The sequence below is a fragment of the Mercenaria mercenaria genome, chromosome 5 (genome assembly GCF_021730395.1).
Source record: "Mercenaria mercenaria strain notata chromosome 5, MADL_Memer_1, whole genome shotgun sequence".
Classification (NCBI taxonomy): domain Eukaryota; kingdom Metazoa; phylum Mollusca; class Bivalvia; order Venerida; family Veneridae; genus Mercenaria; species Mercenaria mercenaria.
The window spans coordinates 7,379,453-7,396,694 of NC_069365.1; the positions used below are offsets into that span (position 1 = coordinate 7,379,453).

The window sequence follows — 17,242 nt, forward strand, 5'->3', positions numbered from 1 at the left end:
TATAGATATTAAGGCTAATTACTCACAAATGTATATATATATGTCATTTTTTCACAGGTACTATATACGTTGACAAAAGTCTGCCAGCTGGTGAGCGAGTGTATCGCCTGGTCATAGATGCACAGGATGGTGGGGGACAGAGGGCAGTACAGCGAGCTGATGTATACATTAGTGTCACAGGGCCAGGATCCAATCCTCCAATATTTGATCAGCGTGTTTACAGGTTTACAATATCAGAAGATGTCGCAGAAAATACTTTTATAGGAATTGTGCAAGCAAAATATACCGGAAGTCCAGATGGTACGTAATTTTTTTTTTTCGAAAATTTCAAGATAAGCTTTCGTTTGTTACAGTTGTCAAAGAAATATTTTGCAAAAACACTTAACTATATAGAAGTATTGATTCTTGTTTTATAATTGAGGTGTTTGAACCCACTGGAAAATGTATGGTTGAAACAACTGACATAAAGCTATTGTTGTAGTAACAAAATTTGAATGGGGTACAGTCTACTCGGGTATTCCGAATCAGTTTTCATCAAAAATAAAATTTGGACTAATGCATCAACATATATAGTATCGTTTATACACATTCATGAATAGATCATTAAATTGCCAATAAAAAGACAGTATCTAAATTATTAAATATCGCTTACTTTGCATAATATGTAGATTTTCCCAACCTCCATGACCTCGGCTATTTCGAGTCATTTCAGGGTATTCCGAATCACTGTTGCCATTACTCATTTATACCTGTAGATGTCTGTCTAGTGGTACTAGTTTAGTGAAATGGACTTCAGAATGCTAAGAACTTTATATTCGTTCAGATAACACTAGATAATGTCAAAATTAAAGAATAAGACCATTGTGAACCATGCATATATTTATAGTTACAATTTCAACATAGAAACAAACTGCCTTTCATTGTTTCACATAGTAGCATGTAAAATAGCCCAGACTAACTATTGACATGAATTCAAGACATTTTCTAATGAATAGGATGACACTGGTAAAAATTTAAGGGTTATGAAAGAGAAATGAGGCATTTTGTTAGATATAAACAAATATTTGATACAGAATAGATTAGATAAAAGTGTGGTGATTCTGAATACCCCATATCTAATGACTTTTATTTAATAAAAACAACTTTTTATGCCCCAGAAGGGAGGCATATTAGTTTTCAACTGTCCATCTGTTAGTTCGTCACGTTAACTTTTTGCGTTAACTTTTTGCATGAAGGCACTTTACTTGCGAACCACTGCACCCAGGACCTTCAAACTTCACATGCTGATAGTACTTATTGAGTACACAACCCCTATTGACTTTTGGGTCACCAGGTCAAAGGTCAAGGTCACCAGGTCAATCATCAAGGCGCTGCGGGTGCATTTGTCACCATTAGTGACAGCTCTTGTTTATTACATATATTTAAAACTTTATATATCTATAGTGTGATTGGAGCCTAATGTACATCAAGTCCATGTATAATTTATCTGTGTACATCACCAGACTATAAAGTAAGCGTCTCTTGACGAGAATAGCTCCGTATTTTCTCGGCAAAAAATAGCATATCGAGTCAATATGCGACTTACTTATACTGTGTTTATTACTTGAAAAAAATAGTTAGATATTATAACCGATAATTGTTTAATATGCACAGGTACTTAAAGGTTACAAACATAACCTTTTTCTAATTTTTGCTCGAGTATCTGTTTTCATTCAGCTGTAAAATGTTTGACACTGTATTTATTTTGTACTTTACGTTTCCAGGCATTAGATACACTATATCTACTGGAGACAGGAATTCCTTCTTCAAGATAGATCAGGAGACAGGCACAATCAGAACAGCAAAACAATTAGACCATGATGAACATCCGTTCCTCATCCTCGGTATAACTGCTGACATTGGTAGTACACCACTGTATGGTACAACACAGGTATGTTAAAACTGCAGTTCAGATTCAGTAATGAGTTGGTAGCACACCACTATATGGCCCTTTTTAGCATAAAGTTTTGTGTTCAACTGCCTCACTTACAGCAATTCAGATTGAGAACTATTGGTAGAATTTAGTACAAATTATGGCCATGTTTTTACTTAGAATATGCGTTGAAGTTTTGAGTTAATTAAACATCAAACTATATCTCAGTAGCACCAATATATATCTGACTGAAACCTCACAGAAGGCTTTCAAGTACTAAATGTATTCATATAATCAAGTTAGATAACTTTTGGTTAAATTTAGTACACATTATGGCTCTTGCAACATTGGGTTAAAGTTTTGCATGCAACAAACTTTCAAGCTTTTTGGAAGTAAGTTATCCCTTCATGGTATTTGAGTTATACAATAAACAAAAAACACTAGCATGTTATGAAAGAAAAAACTGTTTGAGAAGTGACAGTTGATTCAGGAGAATGATAAGATACTGTACCTATAAAACCAATATTAAAAATTTTTGTGTGTGTTTTTTTTCAGGTTAATATTACTGTGAAGGATGTAAATGATAATATCCCACAATTCAGCAGCAGTCATGTGACAGTGTCCGTGTCAGAAGGAATTGGTTCCTCGGCAACCATCTACTCAGCACACGCATCAGACAAGGACAGTCAGGAAAACGGTAATGGAGTGGTGCGATACGATTTGAAACAAAATCCTAACAACCTATTCAAGATTGACTCTACAAGCGGAGAAATCCATCTTGCTCCACAGGCAGTGTTGGACTATGAGTTGGCCACTCAACATGAACTTGTTATTTTTGCTACAGATCAGGGGCTATTGAAAAGGTTTACTTCCAGTATGACTCTGCTCATAAATGTACAGGATGCCAACGACAATCCTCCAAAATTTAACAGCAATGAGTTTACATTTTCTGTGTCAGAATCAGCTGATGCAGGTGACCAGTTCGGACAGGTCATCGCTACTGATGCTGACAGTGGAGAAAACGGAAGAATATCTTTTAGTTTGATTGACACTGAGTCTTCATCCAAGTTCAGAATATTTCCTAAAGATGGTTTTATTTACTTGAAAAGTGAAGTGGATCGGGAGGAGCGTTCAACGTATACATTAAAAGTGAAGGCTAAGGATAATGGGCAGCCATCTTTATCTGCAACCGCCAATGTTGTAATTTACGTCAATGACTATAATGATAATGCACCGGTATTTTCTCAGAACGAATATCATTTCTACATTGAAGAGAGTCAGCCGTCCGGACGATCTGTAGGTACTGTAAGAGCTAGCGATGCCGACATTGGGAATAATGCTATACTTCAATACGACTTCCGCTCGGCGCAAAATGATTTCTCAATATCTAATGAAGGACTTATACGTACAACAAGATCTCTTGATCGAGAACTGAAGGAAAGTTATGATATTGAAGTCACGGTACAAGACGCAGGGTTACCAGTACAGCAGACGACAGTAAGGGTCAAGGTCACAGTGACTGATATCAATGATCATGATCCAGTCATTCAGAATTCACAGTTCACAGAAACAGTAGATGAGAACCAGTCTAAAGGTGTTCGTGTGGTACAGATTGTTGCTAGAGACCCAGATGCTGGCGATAATGGCACAATATCCTTCAGCCTTGCTCAAGGTGAAAATTTGTAGTACTTAATACACTTTAAACAGACCTGTTTTTAATTAAAGTTGAATAATGCTAAACAGTTTATGTGAAATGATGTTTTTTTATTAATTTTTTTTTTAAAGACTCTATAGTTTTGTCTCTGTTTTGCTGAAGAATTACAGTAAAAATGTCATAATTTTAATTTTATTAAGCAGAATATTACCACTTATTTACTTCTCAAATTTTCAAAATTATAATTTATGCTATGAGTACACTAATATTTTGAACTTGCATATGGACATGTTATATTTTCTTTACAGATGGAGATGTTGAAGCATTGAAGTACTTTGATATCCATCCATTTTCTGGTTGGATCAAGACCAAAGAAGTCCTCGATTATGAAGTAAAGAATACATATAGATTTAGAGTTGTTGCTACAGACTCAGGAAATCCGCAACGATCAGCATTCAAGACCTTCACAATAAATGTCAACGATTTGAATGATGAAGGTCCGATCTTTTCACAGAGTGCAAATGTGACGTTCTACGTGGTGGAAAATACTCCAACAGGCACAACAGTAGGAAAGGTTAAAGCATATGATCGTGATGGCGGTGAAAATGGACGTGTTTCATATTACATTATTGCGGGAAACCATTTTGGACTTTTTGCTGTTGATCGTGAAACTGGCGCTATTTACACAATAAGAGAAATTGATTATGAAGAGTCATCTTCACATGATGTAGGAATTAAAGCTATCGATAACAGTGTGTATAATCCAAAAAGCAGCAATATCACAATCAAGATACATGTTATAGACACTAATGATAATCCACCCGTGTTTGAGCAGGACCCAGTAATTCTCACAGTTCGAGAAAATACTCAAGTGTCAACTGTAATACATAAATTCACAGCCACTGATGCAGACTCTGGAATTAATGGAACTATCAAGTATGCAATAATCAATTCTTCTCAAGATTTAAAATTATTCCAGATTGACCCATACTCCGGGAAACTGTCTATTGCTAGAACTATAGACTATGAACAAGTGAAAATGGTGACACTGATAATCAAAGCAACAGACCAAGCTCCCAATCCTGAAAGCCAGCTGTTTACAACATGGACTGTAGTGATTCAGGTGTCGGATGTAAATGACAACGCTCCAGTCTTCCAGAGTTACAAGCCTATAGATGTGCGAGAAGACGAAGCAATAGGGTATAGAGTGACATCCATTATAGCCACAGATGCTGATGGTAACATAGACAAAAGTGGAAACAACCAGATCACATACACTATCAAAACTGGAAATGAGAATAATGCCTTCAAGATAGATCAGATATCGGGTAAGAATTAAATTTTTGTGTGGGGAGAAAGTTTAAAAGTTATTCCACATATTCTCAATTTTATTCTCATTGTGCAAATACCAAAGAAGTATAAAATACACAGAATGGCAACTGGCTGTAATCTCGCGTGAGCTCGAGTCAGAGCGTGATTCGGCGTTATCTTACTAAAAACAAACATCGGCGAGCATGGAGTTTCAATTTTACCTTTAAAACTGCATTTAAAATACATGTTAGCTTCTAAAACAAAATTAGTTTAATTTGAAATGGTCTTAAGACACGAAGTACACGTTTTTTTTTGCCCTCGAAAGAAGCGTGGTTATACGGTGATAATTATTTTACCGATGAATAATTGCTTTCGCATACAAAATGGCGCGTGGAGAAAGCGCCACTTCCGGTAAACGAGATCTCGTTTTTTTGTCACGGGAGGATGGCGAGATTTGCTCTATATACCTTTCAAGTTGCCAATCTATTTATTTTTATAGCTCTTTGGCAAATACTAAAGAATTAATGCATCAAAAATTAATGATTAAATGTTGCATGCTTTTCTGTTTATAACTTTTATAGGTTATTTTGATGTGATTGAGTTCAAGAAGAGTTGAAATTACAAGTTGTAATATGTACAGTATTATAATAACCATAATATATAATAAAATATGGAATATTTTTATAAAATCTTGAACCAGTTAATATGGACTGCTTTAATTTTCTAGGTGTTCTTACTGTGTCCTCAGCTCTTGATCGTGAAGCTGTTAGTAGATACTCACTGAGGATCAATGCACAAGATCATGGTTCTCCTTACCTCGAGTCTGAGATCACATTTGTCGTGCATATAACTGATGTCAATGATAATGCGCCAGAGTTTCAAAAGCCCGTGTATCAAGCTAATGTGACAGAGAGTGCTGTAAAAGGAGCTTTCATTGCCAGGGTCTCAGCTACAGATTATGATGAAGGTAAGAGTTTTTGTTTTGGTCAGATTTGCCGTGAGATACAACCTTGTGATTGGTCAGTTTCAAAAATGTACTCAGAAAGGACCAGACTCTGGAATGTCTCCAAACTTTGGGTTTATAACTTTTAAACCATGTCTTGTTAATCGTTCTATTATTTCCAAGATGCCAACCAAGGGTCATTAATTCAGACTGCATTAACTATATGATCAAAGACTGTGTTAAAAATTGTGTTAAAAAGTATTTATTCTGATTATAAACTAAAACAAATTTTAGCAATTTAATAGTAATAATTGAGAATTCAGACTGGTTAGATATCTAAAAAGAAATTTGGTTTGCCGACTGGTTTGATTCCCTAAGTACATTAATTTTGTAAAAATGCATTTTAACTTTACACAGAAATAGCAAATTCTTATCAGGTAATCTTTTTCAAAGATGTTTTAACAAATAGATACATTGTGAAGTAAGGTTAGCTGTAGATTTTTGAATGATAGGCATTCACTTATCAAATTAAATCTTGCAGCAGTATACTTGATGTGAATTTTAAAATAGCTTGTATTTAAATAAATCAGTTTTATGACTAACATTAAATATTGGTTTCTATATTGTTAGGAGTGAATGGACAGCTCACCTACAGGATACCACAAGGAATCGCCCAGAACTACTTTGAAATTGATGAAAATTCTGGGCTGATCACCCTAGCAACCAGTGACCTTGACCGGGAACAGAAAAGCTCTTATGTATTTACAGGTAAATGCAATCTCATTGCTTGTAGGCTTGAATCTTCATAGTTTGATAAGTATAAATATATTTTTCACAACATGTTCTGCAAAGATGCAACAATAGTTTATTGATTTATATGTAAACTTGAGAGAAAAATTCAGAAGATTTAGGTACTGGTTCAGTTTTCCTCTTGTTTCTCAGCTATGCAGAAAGAGCAAATCCTCTTACATTGAGACATTGTGTTGTAGTATAGCTGAGAAAGTACACGACAAATAAAAACAACTATCAGTTTTGGGTATAAATTTGGTGAAGAATAAAACATGCTATAGAATACTTTAAGTGATCATTGAAACATAAAAATGAGAATTCCTGTGAGTCATTACAATTGATGCATTATTTATTTGTTCTGTATTATACAATCGGTGTAATATAATTTCAGTGTCAGTGCAAGATGCTGGTTACCCACTCCAGTTTGACACGGCTACTGTGATCATCAACGTGACAGACATAAATGATTCCCCACCCACTTTCAAGGACAACATGTACTTTGCTACAATTCCCGAGAACCAGGAACAGGAAGTAATACACACGTTTGTTGCACATGATGCTGATATTGGTGACAATGCAGTCGTAACATACAGTATTGTTGGTAAGTTGGTACAATTTTTAGCTCAACTATGAAGAAAAAGTAGAGCTATTGCACTCGCCCTGGCGTTGGTGTCGCCGTTGGTTAAAGTTTTTGATAAAGTCAGATATCTCTGTTACTGTCAAAGCTATTGACTTGAAACTTAAAATACTTATTTACAATCAAAGTCTTCCCAAGGAAAAACAATCCCCATAACTCTGTTTGAATTTTGACAGAATTATGCCCCTTTTTAACTTAGAATTTTTGGTTAAAGTTCTTGATAAAGTCAAATATGTCTGTTACTATCAAAGCTTTTGTCTTGAAACTCAAAATAGTTATTTGCTATCAAAGTCTACACCAGCAGACACAATTCCCATAACTTTGATTGAATTTTGACAGAATTATGCCCCTTTTTAATTTAGGGCTGTCTAGGAAAAAAGGCCTGGGGGGGTCGGAACGAGTACCTATTTTTTTTCTCTAGGTGGGGGGTATTTTTGGTATTAAAATTTCCTTGGTTGGGAGTGTAATTGGTATTTTAATTCTGTTGGTGGGGGGTATTTTGACACTAAAACATATAAAAATGTTTCTTGAGATTTTCTATGCGAGTATATTTTATTAGTGGTGGGGGGTGGGGGGAGAGGGAAAGGGGTAGGTTGTCATCATTCAACAAAGCTTAAAAAATCATCATCATTTAACAAAGCTTGAAAAATCAATCGATCGCTGACAAACACAATGGACTCTATTTATCACATATGTAGCGCATAGGTAACGACAATTTTGATTGGCTTGCGTAGGCGCTGTACTTCAATGAAAACAACTGTCACGTTTTTCATAAATTTTACATGCGCCGAAAAGTTCCCCATACTGTGCATTTCTCGATTTCTTGCATGCAATTTTATCTTCAAACACGAAGAACATGTAGACGTCACGTATATTGCGAGTTATGTCATGCGAGTTAAAGTCTGGATAGGGACGAGTGGACCTCTCTGTATACTCGGCCGATCGGGCGAGTGGATTTTACTTCGTAACTTTACCAAATTCAGAAATTACATCCCTAAAAATAACCTGGATTGACTGGAATACACGCGAATCATAAAGATATCAAAACGTCATGCCAGTAATTTTCCATTCCACGAACACGTGCGACCTATTGTAATAATAATATCTAATTTAGGCTACATCGCTGTTACTTTTGTTTATCGAAACGTACACAAAAAAACGCGCGTAGTGCATTCATTTTTTAATGTAATCGCTTCAAACTTTCAACACCGCTTGAGAAGTAATACAGTTTAAATTCTATAACGATTTTAATAAGATATCGACAGAAATGTAGGCAAAATTCTATAAAAACGATTGAATTTTCATACAATTATTTGTAAAATTTCAAACAGCGCGATCTTAATTATTTATTTATTTCTAAAGGTAAATAAATAATACATTCTATGGTCATAAAATTCACTTTTGACAAGAAAGTACAAAAAACAGAATTAAAAAATCCTAAATAATGAAAAAGCGGCAGCTATTTCAATACATTGAGTAAAACAATTTTTGGCAAACAGATTTCTGTAAGTGCTGCGGAATAGGTTACGTGACCTCGTGAACATAAATAGAAATGTGGTTTTAAAATAAAGCAGTAAGATGTCGCTGTGGTTTTAAATAAGTTTGATAAGTAAATGAATCTTTGTAGATGTTCATTTGACAAGACACTATGTAAGATATTCTTCTCAAACAATAATGTAAATTCCTTGAGGGCAAATGAGGATATCCACTATTATCTTTTGACACATTTACCTGTCAGTTTATACGGGATATTGCACATTCGCTTTTAAAAAAATTAAAGAAGATACTTTTTTTACTGATTTAAAGAACCGAGGCGGCACGATCAGACAGTGTCATATGGCGCGAAAACATGACGTAATGCCATGACAATCTCGGACAACTTTGATCTCCACTTAAGATGCCATGATACCGACATACTTCTTTTAGCTCTTTGAGGGGGTTTTAATTGATGACGAAAACAGGGCCAGTACTTATTTTATCAACAGAATAATTACCGATAATTGTTAATGTTTTTTTTCCGCTTTGAACAGGGGTGGGTTGATGGTAATTATTGTGTCCATATTTTTGGGACACTATCCAAAATAATTATTTTTCGGGATTTTCGAATCCAATGCGATGTAGATCAGATAGGATACAAGAAAAATATATCAACAGCTGCATACTGATAAATGGAAGCAAGATTCCTGTTTGTTTCATATTTAATGTCCGGTCCGGCAGTACAGGACCGAATGTCCGGCCATTTTTGGCAACTTTCGCGATGTCTGGATTTTATTATACGTGCCTTGTAAAGAGTTCCAATTATAAAAATAAGCTTCAACCACGGAAGAGTCACTTTAAAAAAAATATTGCAGTGATGATACTCGATCCCGTTACGTACCGAAATTACTTCAACTGTTCGATTTAAAACGACGACTGTTTATATAGTAGTCACAACTTGACCGCGATGGTTGACCTTCGGCTGATTATTCATATCGATTATTTCATTGTAGAAATAAAGGGTGATTAGGGTAGCCATGTATATTTGTATGGAAATAGTTTTTTTACAGAGCATTATCAAAGTATGTATTCTTACATTTGATCAGTTAAAACTTTCCAATACACTTATTTATAATTTCACAAATTTATATTTCCACTTTCTCATGCAGCTCGTGTTTAACGTACACTCCTTTTCAATAATAGGTTGTGCCTCATTATGTATTATAATACAAAGGTCAACCATGGGGGTCAAGTTGCGTCTACTATATAACTTTTCACTCACTTTTTTCATGACTTTCTCGTGCGCCTAAAAGTTGCCGCATCAAAGTTTGCACGGACTTTCGCACGCATTTCTTGATTTCTGCGCTTTGCACGCTTTTTATCTCCAAAGTATCAATCTTTCCACGAGGGTCACGAAGATCAAGATTTCATTCGGGATTAACACGCCATAATTACGGATGCACAGGATAGTGCGTGAAAAACTAAGTTTTTACCGCCAGCGTACAATACTTAGGACTTAGAAAGCAAACATGGTAACAAATGGAGATGGGCTTGGCTATCTGAATGTGACACTGATGGTGATCGATGGGGTCTTTGGCTACGAAAACCGGATATTACAGGGTCTGCATTTTGTGAATGTTCTGCCAAAACGTTGAAATATGGTGGCATGAAAAAAACAAAAATGTTGCCAGAATTTGAAGGTTTTCAGTCTGAATCTTACAAAAATATGTTGAGGGTATATTGTTGAAACAAGTCCTTGACTAAGAAAAGTTACTGTTAACTGAAAATCACGCATTTTGTGCATTATAATTAGTAAATTTTTGGCACATAAGGCTAGAATAGGGCTACTCTAAGCGTTCAAAATCACTAATTCACTAACTTTGCCCCCCCCCCCCTGAACCACAACCAGGTCTTTGCCCTGGACCCACTGGGGGCCCTGGCGGCCCCCCAAGCCCCCAGTAAATTTTTCAGAATTTCCAATATTCCATACTTTCACCCTTGGGTTAAAATGCAAATGGCGGAACAAACCTGGTTCAGTAATCTGAACGTAGAAGGCCTCGTCTCCTGGCTCGCAGACAAAGGCCTTAGCGAGATGGGTAACGTAATAAAAGGTAACACAGGATTTCCTTTCTTTTGGCATATCTTTCTTGACTGCATGTACTTAAAACTTCCTGATTAAATCGCAACATAATTTTCAACTGTTCAAGAGCTAAACACAATCCTTCCCATTCGTAATTTTAAAAAATCAAACTTACTTGTTACTATATATAATTAAAATTCTGTGGGTAGGGGGTATCAAAACAATAAAAATTCTGTTGGTGGTCCCCTAAAAACAATTAAAATTCTATAGGTGGTCCCCTAAAAATTGGAGCTCCTTCCTACCCCCCCCCCCCCCCCCCCCCCCAGGCCTTTTTTTCTGGAACAGCCCTTAGAATTTTTTGTTAAAATATTTGATAAAGTCAAATATCCCTGTTTCTATTAAAGCTTTTGACTTGAAACTCAAAATAGTTATTTACTATCAAAGTCTGCACCAGGAGACACATTTCCCATAACTCTGATTTGAGTTTTGACAGGGTTAGGTCCCTATTTAACTTGAATTTTTTTCTACTGGCAAAGCTCTAATTCAGAGTAAAGCACTGAGAAAAGTCGAGCACGCTGTCTTACGGACAGCTCTTGTTTGGTTTCCTCTAAATGAAATGAAACCGTTGTGCAATTTTAGTTACTATAAAGATATTGTAATGAAAGCTTGGCATTTTAATCAGATTATTCCAGATCTGATAAGGGTTTTTTAGCTCGAATAGGGGAGCTATCCTACTCGCCCCGGCGTGAGCGTCACACAAATGTTAAAGTTTGCGTACCACCCCAAATATTTTCAAAGTCCATTGAGATATTGCTTTGATATTTTGCATACTTTGTGTACCATCATGACTCCAGTCTGTAAAAAGGAGGAGGCAACTCTTATCAAGCATTTTGACTGAATTATGGCCCCTTTTCGACTTAGAATATGCTTATTGTAATGTTAAAGTTTGCGTACCACCCCAAATATTTTCAAAGTCCATTGAGATGTTGCTTTCATATTTTGCATACTTGTTTACCATCATGACCTCAGTCTGTAAAAAGGAGGAGGCAACTCTATCAAGCATTTTGACTGAATTATGGCCCCTTTTCGACTTAGAATATGCTTATTGTAATGTTAAAGTTTTACTCATAGCTTATATTATACTATCAAGCACTGAGAATAGTCGAGTGCGCTGTCAACTGACAGCTCTTGTTTTATTTCAATCTGCTCATAGTTTCCAACTGTTTATTGATTTATGAAAGGGACTTTATAATTTCTTTCACTAAAGCTACAAAATTGATAAATCAGGCATTTGTAAAATTTATAAATACTATATAACTTTGTGTTGTAAACTGATTGTATAGTATATCATAGCACTATTAGATGTATTGTATATCGCAAATCACGAAATCTTCTAATTCTTATTAAAGCTGGAAACTCTGACGGAAAGTTTGCCATTGACATGCAGACTGGTGTCCTTACAACTCTGCAAGCATTGGATCGGGAAAGAGTTTCCCAATATTTACTAACCATTGCTGCAAGTGACGGACAGTTTTCCGCAACATGCCAGATTGATATAACAGTCAGTGACCAGAATGACAATGATCCAGTGTTTGAGAAATCTAAGTACTCCAAGCTACTGTTTGAGGACGCTCAGCCAAGGACACTGGTTGTCAAGGTGACGGCACATGATGCTGATGATAAAGAGAATGGAAATGTGACATACTCCCTACATAATGATTCTGATACGAGCTTGTTTGAGATAAACTCTGTATCAGGGGAGATCACAACTACAGGGTATGTGATTTTTTTTTTCTGAACTTTTTTTCTGTTAATTTTCTATACTTTTAGCAGAAATTTATAATAAACCTATTGAAGCGTAATGAATTATGAAGTATATCATGGTATTGTAGAGTATATAACTTTATGATAATTTAAATATCATGAAATACTTAGTGGTATAGTTGTTGGATAAGAATTCTTTAAAATTTCAGAACTTTCGATCGTGAAAAGAAGAAGAGTTACTCATTTGATGTTCTAGCCAGCGACAGTGGTATGTATGATCGCCGATCAGAAAAGGTGCGAGTGGAAGTTACCATTGGTGATATCAATGATAATGCTCCAGTATTTCAAGAAGTACCATACAGAAAAGAAGTATCTCAGGGAACCGGTGCAAACATGCTGGTACTCACTGTACTAGCAGACGACAAAGATTCGGGTCTCAATGGTGAAGTTACATATAAACTGAATAGCACATCAGATTATTTTAAAATCGACTCTACCTCAGGCAGTATTATGACGAAGCAGAATCTTGGTACAGGTGCTCCAGTGTACCACAATTTGAAGGTCATCGCCACTGACAGAGGAGATGAACCACTCAGTTCTAGTGGTAAGCATATTATCTTAGTACTGATACTTCTCATTTTTAATCTGTTTAAACTGAAAATTCTAATTCTTAAACAATAGGAAAAACCAATGATTTACTATAGACAAGTTTGGTCCTATTTTGTTTTTTTTCTAGCATTTATGTTCAAGCTATTTAAATGTTTGAAACAATTTTGACTTCATTTATTATGCTGTAGATGATTGCTTTGAACATACATGTATGTAACAAATGAATATTACAGGAGTTGTAGAGATCACTATAGGAACAGGGGGAGGTAACAATTTGGTATTCAAGAATCAGAACTATTCTACCAGTCTGCATGAGAGTGCTCGTGTTGGAAGCCATGTCATTAAAGTTGAACTAGAGAACCAACTGTCAGGTGTTTCATTCAGTTTCGCAAGTGGAAATGACAACAGTGCTTTCTCTATTGATTCTGCAGGTATAGAATTAGCAGTATATGATATTATATAAATAACACAGCCCAGTGAGGGTGATATAAAATATTGTCAACCTGAGAAAAGTAATTGTACCTGAGGTGCTAGCTAAGGTCTTTTTTTTTTTCTTTTTTTTTTTTAAAGTTGACAATTTCCAACATCACCCGAGCAAGCCTGTGCTCTGTTTTATTACACTGAAAACCCAATCCAGAGATATTTAACAAACTAAAAAGTTAGCACTAAATTTTTTCTGAATTTTTTGAAAATATAGTGTTCAAAATAATCCCCTTATAGTCTATAGAAATTTTACTTTGATTGTTTACTTTAGGTAATAAATTATGTGTGGAAAGTTCTAAACAGAATGGCGTAAAATTTCACGAGTGACCTCAGTATCATCAGCCATGTATTATCCATTTCTGTTTTAATACATTGGTACATATTTAATAAAATGAAACATCAACATGGGCTGAAATTAAAGATTTTAATGCTCTAAATAGTTACTAAATGTAGATGTTGTTGTTGTTACTACAGGTGTGATCACTGTGCAGAATCCTGTACCTATTGATTACGAGTTGTTCCACCACATGAGATTAATTGTGTCAGCCATGTCAGGAAGCAAGTATGCTTACACCACAGTGTGGGTCAACTTGATTGACATCAACGATAATGCCCCCAAATTCTCCCAGGATAAATATGTTACCAAGGTGTATGAGGAACAAGAACGATTCACTTATGTCATGCAGGTTTGAAATATTCATTATTATGAAATGACCTACTTCACCAGCTACTTAAATGCAGAAAAGTCTGTTGAAAAAGATTTATTTTATTCAATTGCAGGAGACTAAAGTTGTTGTATATGATTTGGAAGCTTGCTTGATGATAGACGTGAAATCATAAACTCGAAACTGAATTGAAAGCAAGGAAAGAAATTGAAAAATTATCTTTTAACCCTTAATTCGCATTGTTTTACTTAAATTAAATTTGGCAATGTGAAATGATATTTCTTAAAGATTAACTTGTATACAGAAATCTTGGGTTATCCCAGCAGTAGCATGAAACAATTGTTACTTTCAGGTGACAGCTACAGATGCAGATAGCCGTGGACCCAACTCGGATATAATATACAACATCATACAGGGAAATAGGGATGAGGCTTTTGTCATTGATCCTGCAAAAAGTGGTATCATCAAAACGAATGTGATAGTTGATCGTGAGATCCGAGAAGATTATAGACTTGTTATAGAGGCGAAGGATAATGGAGTAAATGGAACACTGTCAAGTACCTGCATCGTGAAGATATCTGTTATAGATACCAATGATAATCCACCTAAACTACCAGCCACAAAGCCAGTACATATCAGTGAAGGTCAGTAAAGAAAATATGAAAATCTTCTTGTATGATCTTACAAAACTTTTTACTTTTAGTCAATAGTTTGCATTCTTTTTTAGAGTACACTCCTTTTGTTGGTAATCTGTTTAGTCCATTGCAGAAATGTAGTAACATATTATCTCAGATGTAAGAAATATCTTATGATTAGATGCAGTATAACCTTTGTTTGCTCTGTGTGTGTTTTGTTGATTATCCAGGTATTGACTGAAAGAAAAATATCTCGTTCCCAACTACAATTCTGGGCCAGAGCACAGCATTTTTAATGCAATTGTTTTAAGATAGCATTTTGTGAATTTATATGTTAGGCAGTCACTAAATTATTTCTGATTGAGTGTTTTATATAATAACAGGGACAGAGGTAGGGTCAGCCATCACCTTGGTTACAGCCAATGATATAGATGTCAGTCCACCTGTTATGTACAACTTTAGTTCCGGTGGTAACCCAGACAACATGTTCAGTATTGACCGGTACAGTGGTATGATACGACTCTCAAAACAGCTCGATCATGAGCGTCGACAGAAGTATGTGATAGGTATCCAGGCAAGCGACAGTATTCATTTGGCATATACAACACTCGACATCTATGTGGTGGACGAAAACGACCATGCACCGGAATTCTCACAACAGAGTTATCAGGTACGTTGTTTCCTGAGGTGTACAAAATGTGTCAAACCATACTCACCACACATATATAACAACTTTTAAAGTTTGATGGTGGATGACTGCTGAACACGAGTTAAAATTAGAACAGACACTCAATTTGGGAAGTTAGACATACTGATGCTTAAGACAAGTGTCTGTTTAATACAGGTGGTCACGTAGGCAGGTTCTACTGTATATTCAGGTTTTTATACCTTTGTTGATATTGTATTTGTTTGAGTTTTCCATAGTATAATGTTGAGGCAAAAAGATTTAACAATAAAGTTAATGTAAATTCAATTTTTGGTCTAAGCATCATAGACTGTAAGAAAAAACATTTTGGGAGACACTCTCTGTTTTCTTTGTACAATGAATTTTCTATATCTCCTTGAATTGTTGTTATTGGTTGTTAAAATGGTCCTGATTAATACATACTTTGTTTTACAGGTGTCTGTTGAAGAGTTAACTCCCCCTGACAGAAGGGTTGTACAAGTGAATGCTACTGATGCAGATTCTGGGGAAAATGCAAGAATATCATATAGCCTTGCACCTTCACCTTCCAGTGATAGCTTCTATATAAATGAACACACTGGTATGTTGTTTTCCTTCGTTTTATCTCTTCTTTACAAAAGAAATTGTTTTTTCCATTTTATTCATGAAAAAGGAGGATAATTTCTTATAGTGCTTTCTAAAGTGAAATGTGATTTGACATCACATTATATTTCACAGTATATTGAACTCGTCAGTCTTATGGAGATTGAGGGTTTCATTACCTCTCACAGACTCAATCTAACCAGGTTTGTTGTTTTTCCCTCAGTTGCTTTCTCTACTTCCAGAATCTTCTTACAGAGTTAAATAAGTTTTACCTGACAATAATCTTTTTCTTCTGTTTTCAGGCACATTTTTGTTGGTTGATTAATTAGTTCTTACTAAAAATGTAAATTTTTTCAGGAGTAATTAACACAAACAAGACAATCCTGTACCAGGCAAACCAGGAAATTATACAGTTGGTTGTCATAGCAACAGACAATGGAACACTGCCACTGTCTGCTGTTGTTGCTGTCTACATACAGCTTACAAGTGTCAATAACTATGCTCCAAAATTCAAGGAAAACAGTTACTCGTAAGTGACAATTCTTATTTTGTTAATAAAAGTAAACTTAAGTAAGATCTGCAGAAGTTTAATCCAGACAGGCTTTAATCCAGTCATTGTCCTTGGTGAGGTTAAATGGTGACATGTTTTGTTGCATGTTGTGTTTGGATCTTTGCAATGGAATGTTTACCATTCATAAATATTAACATATGATGAATGTAGATTGACTGTTTTGACCTTTTGAAACCAAAATAATTTATAATTAGTTCTTTGATTTAAATGTTTGTTTGTTTTGAAGTTAAACACATTGACCTTGCATTGTTACCAAATATTTACATGGCCAAGTTAACAATAATAATTGTGTATTGTCCAATTATGTATTTGTACTTCCTTACCGCAGATCAGATCATGTTACATGTAAATATTACATATATTTGTCTCAAGGATCAAATCTTGTACATGTTTGCATGATTTAGGAAACAGTAAATGAGATCAGTTACCTGTTTATATCATTGGCA

General features: G+C 35.3%; 1 protein-coding gene across 1 annotated transcript in view; it reads left to right on the forward strand.

The window, feature by feature from the left end:
* Positions 1–17,242, forward strand: part of LOC123556355 (protein dachsous-like) — a 70,595-nt gene that overhangs the window by 47,149 nt on the left and 6,204 nt on the right. Inside the window, exons 5-19 of the mRNA XM_045347006.2 lie at positions 58–300; positions 1,764–1,930; positions 2,468–3,584; positions 3,875–4,894; positions 5,605–5,844; positions 6,451–6,588; positions 7,001–7,210; positions 12,212–12,578; positions 12,776–13,170; positions 13,409–13,606; positions 14,133–14,344; positions 14,676–14,967; positions 15,342–15,628; positions 16,079–16,223; positions 16,583–16,754. Coding sequence (XP_045202941.2) covers positions 58–300; positions 1,764–1,930; positions 2,468–3,584; positions 3,875–4,894; positions 5,605–5,844; positions 6,451–6,588; positions 7,001–7,210; positions 12,212–12,578; positions 12,776–13,170; positions 13,409–13,606; positions 14,133–14,344; positions 14,676–14,967; positions 15,342–15,628; positions 16,079–16,223; positions 16,583–16,754 — 5,203 coding nt within the window. The remainder of the gene's footprint in view (positions 1–57; positions 301–1,763; positions 1,931–2,467; positions 3,585–3,874; positions 4,895–5,604; positions 5,845–6,450; positions 6,589–7,000; positions 7,211–12,211; positions 12,579–12,775; positions 13,171–13,408; positions 13,607–14,132; positions 14,345–14,675; positions 14,968–15,341; positions 15,629–16,078; positions 16,224–16,582; positions 16,755–17,242) is intronic.